Source organism: Lonchura striata, chromosome 3 (genome assembly GCF_050655825.1).
Source record: "Lonchura striata isolate lonStrDom1 chromosome 3, ASM5065582v1, whole genome shotgun sequence".
Lineage (NCBI taxonomy): Eukaryota > Metazoa > Chordata > Aves > Passeriformes > Estrildidae > Lonchura > Lonchura striata.
This window is the reverse complement of record NC_140705.1, coordinates 101,191,297-101,211,871: the sequence shown is the minus strand read 5'-3', so window position 1 is coordinate 101,211,871 and position 20,575 is coordinate 101,191,297. Positions and strand designations below refer to the sequence as shown.

The following is a 20,575-nucleotide window of genomic DNA, read 5'->3' as shown; positions in this document are numbered from 1 at the left end:
ATCTGCCTCTCTCCTCTGAGAAGGTATTTAAAATAGCTTTCTTAATGCTTCAGGATAGAAAAAATATTTTCATTGGTTTGTCGCCCATTGCTTTTGACAGTCCAGTTGTTTGGTTTGTTATTTTTTTATAAAAGGCCACTCTGGGGGTTTCTTTCAGTTCCATCAGTGTTTAAAAGAAGAAAAAGGAAAATCGAGTGGGGAAGTAAATAGTAATGGAGGAGAAGCAGAGGCATCCCTTTTTTTCTGCCCTCAGCATTGTGTTGGACCAGCATGGCTCTGGATATCGTTGGTTTAGCAAGCCAGTGAATAATCTCTGCTTCAGAGGAGCCTTTGTGTTCTTCCCTGCTACAGGGAAGGCAGCAAGATATGGATCTGTTTTGCTTTCCACACTCTAAAGAGGTTTAATTGACAGCTGAATGCAGTGTCCCTCTTTGAACTATTGTTTAGCTACAGCATGTGTTTAGTTTGAGTGTTCCTCTGGTCTGGTGGCACTGCAGAAGAAGGATAGTGGGGTAATGTAGTGGGGCATTTTTGGGGGTGCCGTGCTATTTTTGATAGAAAGGTGTCCCTTTTTCATGGAGAATAGAGATTAGGAGATACCAGTTTAGATATTCCCAAACCTGAACTACTGCACCTGCCTTCATTTATGAGAAAGGGCCATCTTCATCTATCCAGCTTTCTCCACATGGGCCTTTCACTTCCTTTTATTTACCTTATTAACCAGAACCTAAGCTAGAATCCTTTAGCTAAAGTTGCTTAATGTGTTTCCCATCTTTTTCTTGCTGTTGCAGGTGTATTACTTGGCAATGAAGTAGAAAGCTTTTTAAAGTGCACGACATAACAGGAAAATAATATTTTTGGGGCTACTTAGTTAGATGTTAAAGTCTGAGTTATGATTCTAATTGTTCCTGGTGACCCAGGGAACTGAAGTATAGGCAGGCAGCCACATTAATAGTCTAGCAAGGAGAAATGCACCTGTTCCAAAGAAATAACGAGTTGTAATAACGTTTGATCAGTGCCAACCAAGGCTCGTTCACAGTGTGTAAAATTTCTGAATGTCATTAGGAGCTGTGCATATTCCTACAGAAAACATGCCTTTTACATATCTTAGGTAGATTTAGATAGAATATTTTTCACTGTGTAAATTCCTTTTAAGTTTGGTTTGTTTAAAGAATACTTTTAAAACAGTGTAGAGAAATCTTTCCTGAACTTGGCAGCTGCTGTGCAGAAGCTTGCTTTTTTTCTGTAGGGCATTAGGAATTGTTTTAAAAAGCCAAATGAAAGCAACACTCAGCTGCCCAGCTTGCTGATACATAGCTCTGCTGCTGAAAAAAAATGTTAAATTGGAATAGCAAGTCCTCCTGTTACCTAATGAAATTTCATATGAAAAATTTTGCAATACTGCCTTTGCTTTGCTTCTACCATATTTTAACATCAGTCATCATCATTTCTTGAGGAATTTGTGCTCATGAAGTGCAGTTGTATGGGTTTTTTTCGATTTCTTTTTAAACTGTATTAGTGAAATTGTGGTGTAATTCCAGAAGGAAAAGTTTAAAGATCATTTGCTGATATGAGAGCTCCCTAGGAATCCTTTAAGGGAACAAAATTTAAAAAAAAAGTTGGATGGGTTTTTTCTGGTTTTCAATGGTTGTGAAATCCTTGACTAAAAAAAAAATACAGATATGGGTATCGTGGAAGAGACTGCCGAGCCAATGTTTACCTCCTTCCTACCGGGGAAATTGTCTATTTCATAGCCTCAGTGGTGGTACTATTTAACTATGAGGAGAGAACCCAGCGGCACTACTTGGGTCACACGGACTGTGTTAAATGGTTAGTATACAACATCTGCATGGAAGTGTGTGGGTAATAATGCAGAAATATTTCTTTTCCTCTCCTGCTACATGTACAAACTAATTAATGTCACTGTAGTTATTTCCTGTTTAATCAGCCCCAGTAGATTTCACTGTAGTAAACACAGCACAAACAAATGGTGTTAGAGCAGTCCATGCTAGCTTAGTTTAAATGTAAAATAAGGGGATGCATATACAATCTAAGAGTGCCAGGTTGAAGAAAGGATCTTTGCATAAGTTATTCCAAATAGTTGTCCCAGAAATTAAAAACTGTTGTAAGCCTGACTCTAAATCAGTTGTTTACAGGCAGTATGGCAAAAGTGCAATCTTAAAGGAGAACTAGAAAACCGTGTTAAAAACTGAGCAGTCATACTCTCATTTTGTAAAAGATGCACTATCCAAGTATAAAGAGTCAGGAAAATCAGAAAGATGTTTGCAAAAAAAAAACAAAAACAAAAAACCAAACAAACAAAAAAACCCCAAACAACCAAAACAAACTAGAGAAGGAAAATTGAGTTATTGTCATTGTGTCAGGCAGTTACAGAATTTCCTAGGTCAGTCTGAAGAGTAGTGCACAAAATGTAATGGTGAACATAAACTCTCTACTGTTCAGTACCTGACTGGAGAAAATTTGACATCTAAAGCTCTTTTTTCATGTCTGTGTAATTGCTTCCTGTGGGAAGAATGCTGCCGGTTTGGATTCTCCACTTTCATTCAGAAAATTGAACTGAACTGTAAATTTTTTGGTGTCTGTCATTATGATCTCTTCAGGTTTGCCCTGGCCCCCTTTATTCTTTCAGTGGCTTTCTTCACCATTGCAGTTTTACAGAGAAAGCAATTAAAAATATAGATCAAAACATCCCAAGGACTGAGAGGATGTATTCTCTAAAATCTGATTTTCCACATGAGCTTCAAATCAAAATGTGATATGTAAGGGCACAGCTTTACTTCCACTAGTAGTACACCACACTTCATTATTACAATTACATCAGTAACTTATTTCAAGTGGTGGTAATCCCTGATTCCTGGGTGCACAAGCAAGCCCTCAGCCAACTTTTCTGCCTTTTTTTCCCCAGGTTCTTGACATCTGTAGGTTTAGGCATAAAATACACTGTAGTGTTTATAAATATGGCACATAACCATGTGTAGGAGGTTCATTACAAGACATTGTAGATTTTGTTACAGTGGACTCCCAGTGTAATGTAAACCTGAGATGTATCAGGGCACATGTGGAGATGACTCTTCTAGCACTCCTGGTCGTGTGTCAGCAAGCAGGCAATACAGTGTGGAATGAAATATCTGATGAGAAACGTTCAAGCTCTCTCATTAGAAGTGGGATTTAGGATCATAAGTGTCTTCATGGGCTTTTGTTGAGAAACAAATAAAAAAATTTACAAAACACCTCTCAGTTTTGAAGACGTATGACAGCAAAAGCAAGTCATATTTCTGTCTGTCTTAGTCTTGCAGTTCATCCAGACAAAATTAGAATTGCAACAGGACAGTTAGCTGGAGTGGATAAAGATGGAAGGGTAAGTAATAGAGCTGTTGAGCAGTAGTATCTTGTTTTGAAAATCAGGAAAAAGTGGTTTGGGTTTTTTTAATCATCACCTTCTGTTAGCAGTTTGTATTAAGCACTGCATTTACTGAGATATTTTGAGTTTCTCAGGTAAAAGCTTGTATCCCTAGCAAAAGACAGTAACAATGAAACACTCAACAATACATTAAAAAGAGCAGATGCTCATAAAGTCCTATATCTGCAAGCAAACATGAAGCTTGTAATTGATTTATAAGGCCACATCATTTCTGTTGTATTACTTCCAATATGTGTTCTCCCAAGGGAGAGCAAATCCCCAGTTCTATGGGTCAGTATAGTCTTAAGGCTTCATGGAAGAAGAAATCAACATTGAGAATTCATGGAAAGTATGCCAAACTTTCCTATAAACTTGCTCATTTGAGAGCAAGTATATTTAAGTGCTGCTCTCCATCACTTAGCATAATTCTGTCAGAATTTGAATAATTGGATTATTTACATGAAGTTATAGACAGAGGGGGAAAAAAAGATGCTATAAAGTGTAGAAGCCTGTTAAATATAACTCATTTTCAGATGCTCAACTTACTTTATTATATTTTGTAAGACATTTATGTGGGGGGTTTTGTATACGTGATTTCCACTAAGCATTTTCTGAATCTTGTTAGAGCTGGTTGGTTTGTTGTATCATCAGTGCAAAGATTTGTCACTTTAGTGGTGAATGCTGTCCTTAAGCCAAGTTAATTTGTTATTGTTTCTAAGCTAGTGTGGGATAGTAGTTGTATGGAATACAACCATAGACATTTTCATTGAGTGGTTGGTGGTGGTGAAGAGGCTCAGTGCACCAGAGTTTCTTTATTTCCTAATTTATATATATTAGCCCAGATTTGATGATTATTTTCAGTTACATAGTATCGCTAGTCTGGGGTCTGAAATGCAAGATGACTGTTCCATTAAAGTATTTTCACAACTACCAAACGCCACTTTGCTGCCTCGACAGCACCGCTGCCACGTTGGTAGCCCGGACACAAGGAACATCCTTGCCTTGACTCTCCCCTTTAGACTTTGGGGCTGGTGCCCAGCAGCATCACCAGCACAGGTCGCCGTGCATTTACTCTGCGTTAGCAGCCCGGGCAGCCGCTGCCTGGCGGAGCGCGGTGCTTTGCCTGACCCGTTTATGATTGCTTCCCCACGCAGCCCCTGCAGCCCCATGTTAGAGTGTGGGACTCGGTGAGCCTGACGACGCTGCAGGTCCTCGGCCTCGGCACCTTCGAGCGCGGAGTGGGCTGCTTGGATTTTTCCAAAGCGGTAAGATGGGCGCGGCGCCTCGGGGTGTTCCACGGGACGTGGCCGGTCCTATGGAAATGGGAAGAAAAATCTCTGAGGATTCTCTCTTTTGGTATTAAAAGTGTGTCGCTAAAGTTTCTGTATACTTTATAAAAGCAGCTGACAGCTGGGAAAACAGGAAATGGCACGTGTGAAATTGTGATGTCAAACCAGCACGGTAAATAAATAGCAGGCAAAAAAAAACATAGCTAGAAATTGAAGTCCACGCTTGGTTTGGTGGTTTGGTTTTGTTTGTGAGGAGCTTGGTTCTTTTTATTGTGATGTTAAAAACAAATTTGTTAGTGAGGTTTGTGAAGACAAATTTTAGTGGGTTCTCATAGGTGGGTTAGTTAACTTTTTTGCATTCAGAGCTGGAGTAGGTTTTTTCCACCAACAAGAAATTAAAAAAAAAACAAACTCACATTATCTTGTACTATTTTTTCCTGAGGAATAGCTTGTTCACTTTTTTCCTCTTCTTTTACATAGAAAATAAATAGGGGTCTTTGTTTGGACCCATAGAATTTATCAGGAAAAATTGATAGCACATGGAGATGCACTACTTGGTGTTCAGAAAATTCTCATTTCAAACTTGGAAATTAGTTGTGGGGTTTTTTTGGGTCAGAAAATATGGGCATATTTTAATCTTTAAGCTTCCATGGCATTTTTGCCAAAAGACTGAGACATGTCAGACCTCCTGAAAACCCTGGATTCTTGCATTCAGGCTGGATTCTTGCATTCCATCAAGAAGAATTAATACATGTTAAAAACAGAAAAGGGAGAAAAACAATGTCTGCAGTATTTTGCTAATAGAGAAAGAGATTTACAGGACAGCTGAGATGGGAAGGGATGTCTGGAGATCACCTCATGCACTGTCCTGCTTACAGCAGGTTCTGTCAGAGCAGGCTGCTCAGGCTGTGGTCCAGCTGGCTTCTGGGAATCTCCAAGAATGGAAACTCAGTAGTATCTCTGGGTGACCTGTTGAAAAGAAATTCCTGCACTCTCTTGCTGCAGTTTCACTTAGCAATTGGAATAAAGAAAGCAATTCAAAGAAATTTCATAGCATTGAAATGTTGCTATGTTAGATATAGTGTGTTCTGTGTTTCAGTAAATAATGTGAAAGGAGTATTGGCATTCTGTCACTTCAACAAACCTATGAAATTTGCATACTTGGATAGAGATCTTTTTCAGTGTGAATAAGAATGCATTCCATCATTTTTAAAGCAAAACCAAAAAATCCAGGGAATTTTTGAGGACTGGATTTTAGTTTTTATTGATTCTGCTTTGCAGATGAAACTGAATTAGATTCCTTATTACAGTCTCACATGATTGCTCACTAGACTGAAACAGTTTGTGTGCAATAGCTAGAGTTGTGTTTTTACCACAGAATAACCCCCCCAAGAGCTCTGTACATAGCCAATGCTGTCTTCAGGGTTTCTTCCCACTTAATAACTTGCACGTATATTTGAATATTACCTACCGCTCAGAATAGTGTTTGGGAACTTTAGCCACCTCTATTTTCATAATTCGTTAGAGAATGAAGTGCAAGAATCAACTTTATGATAATTAAAATTTCCTCTAAGCACTGTTTTCAGAAAGTGTTGCCTTGGCTGCAGTTTTACCAAATACATGATGGAACTGCTGGTACTTTATGACCCATAAAGAAAAAACAATGCTTACAGAATCTGATTATGTAGTTGTGTGTACATGATGGTAGCATTTAGGAAAAAAACACAAGTGGAGCTATGTGTCTGTCCTCTGAGACCTGAGGAAAAACAAAATATTTATAAGAATAGCAAAAGAAATCTCTTTGCTGTCAGCATGAAATTGCAAACAAGAAAAAAAAAAAAAAAAACAAACAAAAAACCCAGCATAAAAGCAAACAAAACCAGAGTAAATACGTGGTAAGATACTTTTAAAGCTTTCCTAGAATGTTATTTGAAGCATGGTCATTTTTATGAGATTATACAAAAATCTATGTCTGTCTTTAAGAAAGAAAAAATGGGATATTCCCTATATCTATATAATCTATATCTATATCATCTATATCTATATATCAATATCCTTTGTGGATTTTTTAAAGTACTTCTGCCTGCCCTGTTCCTAAAATGGGTATGATAGTACTTTGTCAGTACTTCTTTTTTTTTTTTTTCCCTTTAGGATTCGGGTACTCATTTGTGTGTAATTGATGATTCTAACGAGCATATGCTTACTGTGTGGGATTGGCAGAGGAAATCAAAAATAGCAGAGATAAAGGTAATTTTTGCACATGAACATTCTGAAATACAAGTGGTTTTATTCCCATAAATACAAGTTTGTGAGACACACTTTTGATCTTTCTTTGGAAGCTGCAACTGTGTAATACTGCTAGCTTATTTAAAGGTTCCACAAAAATGTATTCTTAACTTGTTTACTGGAAGCAATTTAAATATTGAAGGGTTTAGAATTGCATTTTACTCATCCTTAAAAGCCAATGCAAATAAAACAATTGTCTAATGGTTTCTTAATTAAAAAAAAAAAAATCCTGGAAACTTTAGGAAACTAAACTGATGATTCAGTCTGTAGTTGTTTTAAAATATAAAATACTTTTGAACATTCCATATTTCAATTTTGTCAGAATCAAATTCCGATTATTCATTCTCAGTGTGCGTCTCTTCTCATTTGAAGTCCTAAGTACTTTCATGGATTGCAGTCATGTCTGCTTTTCTGTTTCTTTTTGAAACTTTCCAAATTTCAGAGCAATATTTTCAGAGGTGTTGCACTCAGTGCTCATGTAAAGCTGATTTCGCTGGGAACACCCAATCCTTTTTGTTATCCACTATCAAGCAAGCAAATATTTCATGCATGTGGAACTGAGTATTTGTCTATTTTTATAAATCATGCTCCACAAGCATATATGTCTATATCATTACAAACTTGCCATTTCAGGTAACAAAATCATGTTAGTTTGACCTGTTTTCCTTAGATTATGTTGACCAATACTAACTGTATTCTAAAAGTTTTAATTTAATTCTATAACAGTATTTTCATTTACTTTTTGATATTTTATGTGAAACTATTTGGCATATGCCTGATATTTCCTGTTCACTGACATTATGTTTTGACTGTTTTTGTACTCAGGGGAGTTCCTTGGTGTTTCAGAATTGGCTAAAAATTATTTGGCAGGGACAGCTTGTCCTTCAGAACTTACATCTAGGACTTGGTCTTACAGTATCTTAAGCACCTTCCACAGAAGATGTTGTGAGCAGAGTTGCATCCCTTGTGCTGGGATGCAAAACAAAAGCTGTTTCTTAACTGAACTCCATTAAGGTTTTCAGTCCTTAAATTCCAAATTATTTTTTTGACTTAGAAGATTTGCTCATGTGAAAACTCTGAGAAACGTAATTTAGTAAATACGGCCATGAGCAAAAATTAAGATTGTTTTTTAAAGTAAGCCGAAAGTTGTGAAGTAGGAAAAGTTGCTGTCCAAGATGTGGTTTAATAGCCCTCTTATGTATAGATCACAGAACAGCTAGGGGTGCAGGGCACCAGTGGAGATCATCTGTCCAACCCCAGAGCCAAAGCAGGCTCACCCAGAACAGGTTACACAGGATCATGGGCCAGGCAGGTGTTCAGTACCTCCAGAGAAGGAGACTCCACAACCTCTCTGGGCAGCCTGTTTTGAAATCCTATAGAAATAAATGCATTTACTTTCTTGTTTTGTAATCACTGCCTGCAGGAGACTGGAACAGTCTTCAAAGACAGTTTTGAGTGTACATTACAAGTTAAGTAAATGACCAGTTTGTTATGTTCATAAAATCTATTGGTAAAGGATGAAATACTTTAATATGTTGGTAATTCAGTAAATGTACATGCAGCCAGTAAAAATACAAAGGTGAGACTCTGTTTCAAAGTTTTGAGTTATGCAGGCTTCTCTTTTTCTTCTTTGTGAGGAGGAAAGGAAAGCAAAGAACACAAAAGAATATTTACAGAATTTCAGAAAGATAATTATGGTTATAATCCTACAATGTTATCGTTGTCTTACTTGCCTCTGTCACAGTTTTTTTACCCAGAATAGTAAACCAGTCTTTGTAAAAAGTAAGCAGCATTTTCAATCCAAAAAATTCTTTTATACATTATTCATTTTCTTTGGCAGAAGTCTTAGCTATTTGAGAGAGCAGAAGCTTTTTGTGATTCAAGAGGGAGTGTAAAACCCTAACTTGTGTACTGAAGTTTAATAAAGATCTATTATGTATGTGAAAAATCAATATATATAAAATTATATCTGCAGTCATTCAGACATCTCACTTGGCACAGAACACTTTAAAAAACTTCCAATCATATGATTAGCTATCTAGTTTTAAATATCTCTGTTCTAAAACTTAGGGGTTTACATGTGTTTATAGTAGTTAATGTCCTATCTGAATAAATATTATTTCTGTTATTATTTCAGACTACAAATGAAGTTGTTCTTGCTGTAGAATTCCATCCCACTGATGCAAATACTATAATAACATGTGGCAAATCTCATATATTTTTCTGGACCTGGAGCGGCAATTCATTATCAAGGAAGCAAGGGATATTTGGGGTAATAATATCCTGATACCAGGATGGTTTTGGAAAAAAAAAAATCACATTTTTTGTACATTTGCTTCTTTGTTATTGTGAACTGTCTGATCAGAGATAAACATACAAAAAAAAGGCTAAATTCTGCTTATGTGTATGCAGGGTGTAAGAGTGTGGATACATTATTCTAATGATGTAACAAGTGCGAGCAATTATCCTTTCTCTTGCTTATTTTGTTTCAGAAATATGAGAAACCCAAATTTGTTCAGTGTTTGGCTTTCTTGGGAAATGGTGATGTGCTCACTGGAGACTCAGGTGGGATAATACTTATATGGGGCAAAACTACTGTAGAAGCTACTCCAGGAAAAGGAGCTAAAGGTAGGACATGTTCAGGGTTAATCCCAGATTTTACATAGTCTGTAGAAGACAAATGTAAAGGATGGTATTAGGGAAGGAATAGAGAAATAGGCCTGGCTCAGAGCATACACTTCTTGTCAGTAACAGCTGGTACAGAAATCCTGAAAGTCCTATGAACTTGCTGAACTTAAGAGCAGTCTGGAATTTCTCAATAATTAATGAAACTGTGCATTAAATGAATGAAAACTACTCTACCTGAATGGTTTTGCATTTTTAAAAAATATGGTAAATCATAATATATGGTTGATCTGGTGATTTGAAAAAGGCTTGTAGGATCAGTTTAGGGATTCTGCAGGCTGCCTTTGCCTCTTAAGGCTTATGTTGCACCATGCTTAGTCTCAGAGGAATTCCATTAAGTGGTGGAGCTGACATTAATAGGACTTGTATGTGGAGTACAATTACAGTGCTTAGTTGTAGCAGTTACATGAATAACAGTTCCTGGTTTAGCAGACCCTCAAGTCTTGATATATTTAAAAAAAAAAACTTTGATATTTGAAATTGAACTACCTCTTTAGAGCAAAGCTTTTGTGAAAAAGAACGGAAAATTATTTGTTACCAAACATATGCAGACCTGGCACAGTTGAGCCCTCATAAATTCAATGATAATTCATTTTATTTGGCAACTATTTCAAACATTCTGGTTTAAATTGGTATGCCAGGAAAGCATTCATGTAAAAAGTACATTTTTAACAGTTAGTCTGATTTTGTAGGTAAATCTTTTTCTCATCTTTCAAGCTAACTGCAATGGAAAAGTAATTCAACATATTATCCTATATTTAATTTTTGATTTCATGTGCAAAAATAACCTTTTCCAGTATAACCCTAAGTATTAACAAATAAAATATTTATTTACATTGGCTTAACTAAAGGTAGGGGTTTTAGTTGGCTTATCACATTAGATTGGTCACAGGACTTGATTTCATACTCTCTTTCACAGTGTGAGAGCACACTGATTTGCATTGACTTGAGCCATGGGCAGAGTCAGCAAAGTTCAGCTCATAGCTGGGTGTTGTTCCACTTTTTTTGTGATTGCTATTTGGAAATATGCAGCACCAGAATCTTGTTTTGTTTGGATTTTTTAAATTACTTTCCAACAGCAGTTTTTTTGATGTGAACCCAATGAGGATCTTTTGCTACCCTTGTTGAATTTTCTCATCTCCTTCCTTCTTCCAAGTATTCTCCTTTGGGCAGACTGCTGTCTTGATAGATGCCAAATGCTGGTTGTACTATTTTTATGTGTGGCAGCATCCAGCTTTAGATATTAGGTTCATGCATCCTGGAAACTTTGCTATAAATAATTGGCCTTTTATTCCCAAAAGACTATAGTCAACAAGACTTCTAGTTTCTCTTAATAAAGTAGCTTTACTTATTTTCTAATAATGACTTGATAAATATTTTTTGACTCTAAAGGATAGTTTCTCTTGCATCTGGAAAAGCTGGGTTCCTTTGGAAAGCAGAGAAATAAAAGCATTCTACCAACTGTCGGTTTAGGTTTTGCCTTCACATTTTGTAGGACAATCAATCTAAAATCTTTTCTTCAGAGAGACGGGCCCTTTGTTTTATCTTTTTATCCTGTAAGAAAACACTACCACCTGGTGTTTGCAATACTGACAGCCCAAATGTAATTATTATACACTTCCCTTATTCTTCTGACTAAAGGCAAAGCTTCTCGTAAACCACAGGCAAAAAAAAAAATGAGTAGTGTTCTTTCTAATTTTCTTTTTTGTGTTTACAGGAGTATATCAGATAAGCAAACAAATCAAAGCTCATGATGGCAGTGTGTTCACACTCTGTCAAATGAGGAATGGAATGCTGCTAACTGGAGGTGGGAAAGACAGAAAGATCATCCTGTGGGATCATGATTTGAATCCTGAAAGGGAAATTGAGGTAAGAAAACAAAGAGTGACAAGTGTTTAAATTTTAGCCTATCAACTAGCCTATATGAGGCTTCAGTTCTCTTGTGTTTAAATTGAACAGAAATGTTAAGGGTTTTCTGTCTTCAAAACCCTTCCTTAGTTGTCTGGGGCTTTTTTAATTCATCCTTTGAGGGGATGTTTGAGGATATTCTTTAGTATTGCATTTGTTTTTAGAAGGTGGCCTCTCTGGAGAAAGACAATGTCACCAGCATTTGAGAGGTTTAGTAGAATGTTTGATATAAGGTAAGCAAGGGGTAGGATACATATGGGAATTTGGTAATAATTAATGATTAATAAGCTATGATGAAGAACTTATTTTAAATTTATCCTAAACCAGGTGTTCAGTGAATATGTCTGTTCTTTGTGATTTGGCAATATGGCAGTGCTAGGTCAATGGGGATGAACTGGATAAGGTTGTGTATTTTGGATTTTAAAAACTTGGGTTTTCCCTTACCTTGAAGTAATGTGTTCTCCTTAAACAGTTCTTTTAACACTGGTTTACTACACTTACCTATTGTCCATTGATAGCAGCATTTTTTTCTTAACACTTATGTAAGTTCAATCTAGAATTTGTTACTGCCTTGAATCTAATACTGACATTTAGAGAACATGACAGAGAAGGTAAACACTGACTATCATATACAATTCTTAGGCTTAAGTAACACAGTCTATTCATATCAGTGTCTGTTTTCCTTTTCTTAATGTTATGTTAAAGCTAATTTTTATATTACCAAAGTCCTGACAGATTGATTTTTCTATCTTGTTATCACTTAATGTTAGTGTATTTTCGTATTTTCTCAAATAAAATAATTTAGAAAACAAACAATTGCACACTGTAAAAAAAAAAGCAGTGTATTAATATTCAAGCCTGCAATAAGCAAAGTCATTGTAATTCAGAATCATTGCTAACATAAGACATATGAACATTTAGGCTCATCAGGAAACATTAAGAAAATCAGGAAGCATTTACTGTGTGCTACAAGATTTTTCTTGGTTTTCAAAACGTGTTTTGGAAAGTAAATAGTAACTGTATATTATTCCTTTCCTTATAAGATGAGTTGTAAGGCTGTGGGAGTGCATTTGTTTAGTGAATTTCATGCTTAAAAGCTATGTAATTTAGTTTAATTTGTAATTTTTTTTTCTAATGAAGTTATTAAAATTATATAGCTGTGATTGTCTTGGAATAAGATCTTGTATGCCTGTACTGAACAAATAGATGAGGGAGGTTTCAGGTGAAGCCCTGATTTAGGTTACAATAATTGGATCGTTCCTTTTTAATGGGAGAACTCCACTTCTGATACTCTCACTGTGCTCTATTTGTGGCCTCCAAAATGAGGCACCTATCAGGATGCCTGATGTGATTTGATGTTCCTTTTCCCAGGTTCCTGACCAGTATGGAACAATCAGAGCAGTAGCAGAAGGAAAAGCTGATCAATTTTTAGTGGGTACTTCGCGAAACTTTGTTTTGAGGGGAACATTTAACGATGGTTTCATAGTAGAGGTACAGGTGAGCATAATTTGGTTTTTTGAAGTATAACCCAAATATGTAAAGGCTTTCTCTGCTAGTGTGTTATTTTAAGAATCTTAATTTTATTAATTGTTAAATCACATGTGGTTTCTTTCTAGGGACATACAGATGAACTCTGGGGACTGGCATCTCATCCTTTCAAAGACTTATTTTTAACGTGTGCCCAAGATAGGCAAGTTTGTATGTGGAACTCTGTGGACCACACACTGGAATGGACCAGGCTGCTAGATGTATGTCAACCTTTTAATTTAAATATAAAGCTAGAAAATAGGAAAAAGCATTTAATTTTCTGAAACACTCTTGTCCCACCTGATTGCAAACAAAAATCCTGCAGTTAGGCTTTTAAAAACAGCTATCTGCCTTAGCAATGTTCATCAGACATTGTGTAATGGTTACCATTGCTTGATGTTATTTTGACAAGCCAACTTGAATAAGTCTTAGTCCTTTATTCTTGTTACAGTTTATTTTTTTCCCTGTTATTCAAACAATCTGAAGAGGGTAATTATGAGGGTTTGGCTTTAGATGTCCTTTCCTTGCAGTCATTCATTTCATAGTTTGGCTCGTTCTCTGCTAGCATCCAAGCAAAATTGTTTTTTACACAGAAATGTCGGCCTTTGACTCACAAGGTGTTCTTGCAGTGCATGTCACTGATACTCTGAGATAAGAGCTGTCTGAGGGCTGGGTTGAGTGATGGGTTTTTCCTGTGTCAGCTCAGCTCAGACCTTTAGGCTAGCTTTGGTCTAAGAGAGGTGTTGGTCTGGCCCGGGACAATAACGGGTCTGTGCCTCCCTGCAGGAGCCCGGGCACTGCGCGGATTTCCATCCCAGCGGAGCAGTGGTCGCCATAGGAACCCACTCGGGCAGGTAAACGCCTTCCAGCTGAGCTGTGATCACAGAAAGCCTGAAGGAGACACTTCATACAGTGCACCTTATCATTGGACTTCATTTGCTTTTTATTCTTTTTGCTTGAGGTTATGGAGTCTAAAAAGCATGGCAGGAGGGGGCAGAGCATCTTATATGTGTTAGACAAAGACAGAAAAATTGTTTGGTTGTTGTTAGGCTGGTTTGGTTTTTTTAAGATGAAATGTTAAAGAAAAACTCAGATCTTGATTTATTATTTTTTTAAACAAATTTTTGGCAGGGATTTCCATGAGTACTCCTTATTGTTTGTTCCAAGTATCATATATTTCAATGTTATGTGCATATTACATTTCTTTTTGAGACAGGTACAGTACAAATCTTTGTCCTTCCCAAATCAAACATACTTGCAACCTTTTAAACTGAGGCGGATAGACAGGTGAAAAGACTGATATTTTGATTTTTGTGTAAGACAGAGTTCAGCATGGCACACTGCTGCACTGAAGTGATACTGAACTGTTCCTATTCTTCCTGAAGTCATCGTGCCTTTGCGAGCTGTCAAAGCACAAACTGAGTCCTTTTAACTTTGGGTTCTTACAGTGGGAGAAAAAAGTGACTTTATTTTGTAGTCAAACTCTGGCTTGGCATCATCTCCCAGGAAGGGAATGCCTATGTTCCAATTAAAGGAAAAACCAGGTTGTTCATAACATTAGAAAGGTGAGAGGAGCACATATTAAATCTACTAGCATTTTTGTTCTGTTTTTCAATTATACCTCATGGTTGATCACTTGATGATAAAATAATGTCTAGTGCATGTAAGAAAATTGTGAATATTTTTGTGTGTTTAATTTGCCAACTAGAATATTTTTTTTATCTAACCTCATGTCTAACCTCATTTGAAGTTTGGTTTTTAGAAACTACTGAGCATATGCAACACCCTTAAAATTTCCTGGAAAAATGAAATGCTAAATATTTTTAGGGAGTTTTCTCCAAGATGAAGATGCAGTCTGCACTGAATTCCTTAGGTATACTATCAGGCTACAAAACCAAGTTTACCTTCTAGTAAAAGCCTTGCTGAGCTCTTTCATATTTGATTATCACATTGAACCTTTCCACCTTAAAATTATCAACATTAAATTGAACAAATATTTCTATCTTTATTAAACACAGCAGAATATACAGGTCTAAGATAACTTTAAACAGGTAAAGGGGAAAGAATGTCAGGCTATGTTTCTTCAGAGCTTTTAGAAGTTTTTGAACCTATATTAAAGCACAGTCAAGGCACGTTGCATGGCTAAAGCATTCAGTCTGTTGCTTACTTTTGGTTGACTTTTTTTAGTGTTATGTTTTAAGTTTGGCACATTCAGTTTAAATTCTTATTTCTAATTTACTTGAGGCAATGAGTTTATACTGTGTTCAAGAAGTTGATGATGATGGCCTTGGAGTATTTTGGGGGTTTTTTTTACCCGTAGTAAAAAGAATTTTTAAGCAGTTATATTTTCGCCATTATATTTTAGTGTGTTCTGAAATTGTGTAATTCACTGATGGGTTTGAGATATACAAAAGAAACTGAGTTGAAATGAGATCTGATAAGTGTATAAGTGGGTGAAAAATAAATGGAGTTGAGTCAAGATAAACAAAACAGTTTTAAAATTATTGCCTATGCAGCAGCATCATGCACTGCTTTCTGTGCCAGAAAATCTGGTCCAAGGGAGTTATTTCCCAAGGAATGAGGGCTGTATCATATATCTCGATTAACATAAGAAAAAATAATCTCAAACCCATAACAAATATTTTAATAATTTGATTCATAGCCTAAAAATCTTAAAGCAAATATTAAATGAGACTAATCTGTTTAGAACTCCGTAAACCCAAACCTTGTGTGTGTCTGTTCTAGTGCTGCTCAGCTTTCAGCACAGAGGTGAGTAAGACAGGGACAAGGAATGAAGCACTAAGAAAGCTGGGTTTGTTGATTAATGTTAAGACATCAAAAGAAAACTGAATTTTGTCCCTTTTTTCCCATTCTTGTCTGTTTTTTTGCTGTGGTGTGTCTTTTTTCAGGCCAAACATCATGCTTTTGGTGGCTTTTTCACATATCACTTCCAGTGATAAATATTCCAGTATCATTTCCCCTTTTGGGCTGTCTGCAAAGGGTCTACTGCAGGTTTTGTTACCACTTCTTAAATACCTGCTGTGGACCTGATCATCAGTTGTTTGGCAGTACTAATTATTTCTATGGATCCTGCTGCTTGCTGAAAAGGCACAGCTGGAAAACTAAAAAAGTTTTTTTTGAGACACTCTTCAGATCCTTTTGTCATGCTTCCAGTGGTACTATTTACAGGGAATTAGATCTTTCTGTGACTAATTGTGTAGAATATCTTGAGTACTAAGCATATGAGTAATCAAAGGCACTGTGGAAAAAAAGACTAAGAAGGTTGTAACAAAAGTGTTAATATTGGTAAGAAAACTGAAGGCTGAAGGGCAAGGTTAGTGTAAGGCAGAGCCACAAGAAAAATAAATCAAGCAATAGAGCTACACATTACCTGTTTTCCACTGGTTCCGTCTTGCACACAGGTTATTCAGCATTCCATGCCATGTGTGGTTGGGATTTTTCTATGTGTATTTTGTTTAATTCCTTTCATGGTTTAGCAATGTTCCACTGAGTTTGCTGCAAGACAGAGGGTGGAATTCCCTTTCTCATTTCCATAGTGTTTGAACTTGCCATTAAGGATAGAAATCTACCTGTGGCATATGTTCCTGGCTGTGAGAGCAGAAGTATGGAGCAAAGAAGTTAAGTTCTGAGTACAGCTCCAGTGTATTAAGTCATATTGACACCTTCTCTTTTCTGATCTGTGGATATGAATATATATTTTTATTAAATTTTCATTGTCTCTGTGTTGCTAATGTTCAGTATATTTAGGAGCTGGGTGGGCATCAGACCTGTTGCAAAATGCTCAGTTTCTGCTCATCTTGCTCATCTTGCACATCTTGGTGTCAGTGGCCATGTTGGTCTGTGTGCCAGTGAGTTTTTGTAAGCATCTCACATGTGCCTCATAAATAATAAATTACAGGTTAAAAGTAATTCTTAAAGAATAAAACATACGATTAATTACCTTAGCTATAAATCATCCAAACAAGAAATATAAAATAAAATGCTAGTTTATGAACCATCAAGTTCTACTGAATGGTTGGTTATTCCTTCTTACTTCAATAAAATTATTCACAGAAATGTAAAGGACTGAGAGCAAAATACCAAACTAGAATAGAATTTATTTTTACAATGAATACAGAAATGTTTTCCACTTACATCTACTACTTCTATATTTTTATTTAATGTTGCTTTATAAAAATTGAAAGATCAGGTTTTTTTATCAAAACTTATCTTCAGAATAGGAAAGTAGAATGAAAATCAGCTTAAGGCTTAATGATGGAAAGATGCAGTCATATTATCTGTTTTGTGGCATGTTTAAGGTCCAGTAGACGTTTTGGTGATTATTACCATGTTCAGGGAAGGGGAAGAAATTGAATAGTATTTAGAATCTTTCATGTATTGTTCACTGAAACTTGTCCTGCTTTGTGAACCAGAAAAGTGTTCAATTAAAAACAGATGTTCTCTATGCTGCCCTTGAGGGGCTAGCATAAAATGATGAAGGCAGGCAGCAGTTATGGCTCTTTTACTTGTTTGTTTTTGTTTAGTGTAGTGACATTTACTGGAATTCTCCTCTCTCTAGGTGGTTTGTTTTGGACGCAGAAACAAGGGATCTGGTTTCAATACACACTGATGGCAACGAGCAGCTTTCAGTGATGCGCTACTCAGTAGGTAAGCAGACTTGTACAGTCAGAATAATTCTGATAAACCACTTGGATGTTCTGTTGAATGATGTCAAACTAGTCCCCAGGCATTAGAAAAGGCACAGCTTTGAAAAAATGGTTTCAAAAGCTTCATGTGTAGCTGAGGATTTGCTTACACATTTGTTTGTGTGTACTAAATCCTGTAATTTTGGAACTGCAGGCATCTCCATTACCTTTCTCAGCCTTTTCTTCATGCTGAACTCTGCTGCCATAATAAATGCTAGCTTTGGTCCCCCAAAAAAAAGTTCTCAAATAGTTGGCAGGCTAACAGAACAGTCTGTAAAAAGCTTAATATTCCATTGATATTTTGATACCCTTCTTAGTTTTCAAGTTCATTAATGCAAACCCATAAAACTAAGCTCATGTCTGTCTGGAAGTCAGAGTTGTTTGTGAAGTGTTTGCTCTGGGATTACATAGACTCCAAACCAGTGTTGAGTCTCCTCTTCAGACATGATATGACAAATAGTCAGAGGCTGACTCCTCTCTGTTAAAATAGGATGGAAGAACACACTTGTAAATCTTTTTCTTGTTTGCTTTTGGCTCACATGCCATATCAGCAAGAAAAATGTTTGTCTGATGCTGCCACATGCACAAGCACAGCAATTTATATTAAATCACTGATGTTCATTGACTCTGAGGTGTTTGATTGTGATTTGTGGCAGCTCTTGTCCACATATTTTTTTTTTAAAGGGAGACAAGAAAGAATAGAAAAATGGTTATAATGTTTGAAAATTCCACATCCTTTGTTTATTGTTGATTTATTTGCAGTCCTCGCATCCAAAGTTAAGCTATCCATAGACTAAATACTCTTCTGCATTTTTATGATGCATAAAATTCAAGTCTGCCTGCTGTCAACAGCTTTCAGAAATCCAATGCAGTCTGAGGGTTTATATCCTGTCCATTGAATACTTATTCTAAAAAAAGAAGTGAAAGAACTTGTCCAAAAAACATACCCACAAAGTAAACAGATACAGCTGAGAAGGAACATAAACTGTTACAAATCTTTCTGTACAATTCATAAGTAGTTTGAGACTGTCTTAGCAATAAACCTGAAACAATTAAAATTCACAAAACAAACATTCTATTTATTTATATCAAATATTCTGTGTTGTAGATGGCACCTTACTTGCAGTTGGATCCCACGACAACTTTATTTACCTCTATGTAGTAACAGAAAATGGAAGAAAGTATAGCAGATATGGAAAATGCACTGTAAGTTTTGGAGCATGTATAATCATTTACATGATTATTACATCTTGTACATGCATTTTGATGTTATACATATATTTAGATATTAAGCAGTGAAACTTTCTAAATTGGTGTTTTTCTCTTTTGGTTATGTGTTTTATGGGGTTTTTTCAGCATTTGATTGGTTTTAATCTTCAGTCTCTCATGGCTACTGCATCTCTTAGTGTGCAGTGATCACTTTTGCATCAGATATGGCTAATTTATCAGATTATTGCCTTCTTTCTCTGAAATGGGAAATTAGCAGTAGAGATGGAGAAATGCCTTGTACCTATATGCTGAAACTTATTCAAGGAAAATATTGCATTTTTTGGGGATATTTTCCTTCTATTGGTAAAGTACTTCTTGAACTAACATAATTGTGGTGTAATTCCATTAGAATATGTAGTCTTCGAGGCTGCAAATATACATTGGTTTTAGTTGTAATTGTTACTACTTACTACAAAATTTGAACTTGAGGGATTTGTCCCAGGGTAAATAGATCTAAGTGTACCATGGGTAGTGGAGTTTTTTATTATCGTTACATTGGATGAGGTTGTCCCAGTGCTAAAAAGACAGACTATTCTTCTGTAAGTGTTTAGTTATCTAACATTCTGGCCTTAAGCTATCTTTTAAGATTAGTGGAAATATTTGCATTAAGAACAAGTGAAACTTAATGAGATCTGCAAATTATGTTGTAAGAGTAGTTTCGCCTTTGAAATGTGACACACACTAGAGCACTGGGGTCAGAGCAGCCTGTGTGCAGCTGTTGTGGGGTGCACAGGGCTGCCAGGGCAGGCAGCAGCCCTGGGTTTGCCTCGTCCCTGCAGAGCCCACAGGGAGCTCAGACCAGGGTCCCAGTGGAGCTGCTGGGGATGGCAGTGGGAATCTGCACCTTAGTACAGCATCTCACCTCAACACTTATTTTTTAACCATAGAATATAAAATCATCAGAGATGGCTAATCCTAACATACATATTACTTAGCTTGCTATGTATTTCAAGTCTCTGTGAGCTCTTTGAAGATATTTAAGATCATTTATTTCTATGTGTTATGTATGTGGAGAGAGCATATTGCAATTTAAATCAACATCTGGATGTCCTTCTATCCTACTGCCTTGTCAGGAAAGAGGTTTGTAAAAATTGGTGTGGGAGAATTGAGCATTGTTATACCCAGGCAAAAGTGTCAAAGCTTCCAAGCAGGTTTCTGTTATCCTTTTCCTTTCAGTGTGAGTGACTGCATGTAGAATACATAATCAGCAGCACGGTTTGTGTCGGGGCTGAGCTCCCTGACCCTCCCAGCCGGCGCAGAAGGCAGCGATGTGGAGCTGCCTGGAGCTGCCTGGGAGGCTGCAGATCCAATTTCACTTGCCCTGCGCCTCCCCTGTGCTCCCTGCCAGCAGCCTGGCAGGCCCATACCAGCTTGATGCTAAGCAGGGAGACACCCAGGCATGCTCGGGACCCGGAGCACTCTCCTGGCACTGCATCCTTCTGGCATTCTGTCATTCAGTAGCCTCACGGGTGACCTCCAAATAG

General features: G+C 36.8%; 1 protein-coding gene across 7 annotated transcripts in view; it reads left to right on the top strand.

Moving 5' to 3' along the window:
- The window catches only part of EML4 (EMAP like 4), a 143,559-nt gene that overhangs the window by 112,854 nt on the left and 10,130 nt on the right, over positions 1 to 20,575 (top strand). For all 7 annotated transcript variants that reach the window (XM_021547584.4, XM_085575973.1, XM_085575975.1 and 4 more), the window contains 12 exons: positions 1,681 to 1,830; positions 3,310 to 3,379; positions 4,576 to 4,686; positions 6,862 to 6,957; positions 9,134 to 9,268; positions 9,489 to 9,624; positions 11,399 to 11,550; positions 12,961 to 13,086; positions 13,206 to 13,337; positions 13,903 to 13,970; positions 17,696 to 17,784; positions 18,931 to 19,028. In XM_021547584.4, the coding sequence (XP_021403259.2) occupies positions 1,681 to 1,830; positions 3,310 to 3,379; positions 4,576 to 4,686; positions 6,862 to 6,957; positions 9,134 to 9,268; positions 9,489 to 9,624; positions 11,399 to 11,550; positions 12,961 to 13,086; positions 13,206 to 13,337; positions 13,903 to 13,970; positions 17,696 to 17,784; positions 18,931 to 19,028 (1,363 nt within the window). The remainder of the gene's footprint in view (positions 1 to 1,680; positions 1,831 to 3,309; positions 3,380 to 4,575; positions 4,687 to 6,861; positions 6,958 to 9,133; positions 9,269 to 9,488; positions 9,625 to 11,398; positions 11,551 to 12,960; positions 13,087 to 13,205; positions 13,338 to 13,902; positions 13,971 to 17,695; positions 17,785 to 18,930; positions 19,029 to 20,575) is intronic.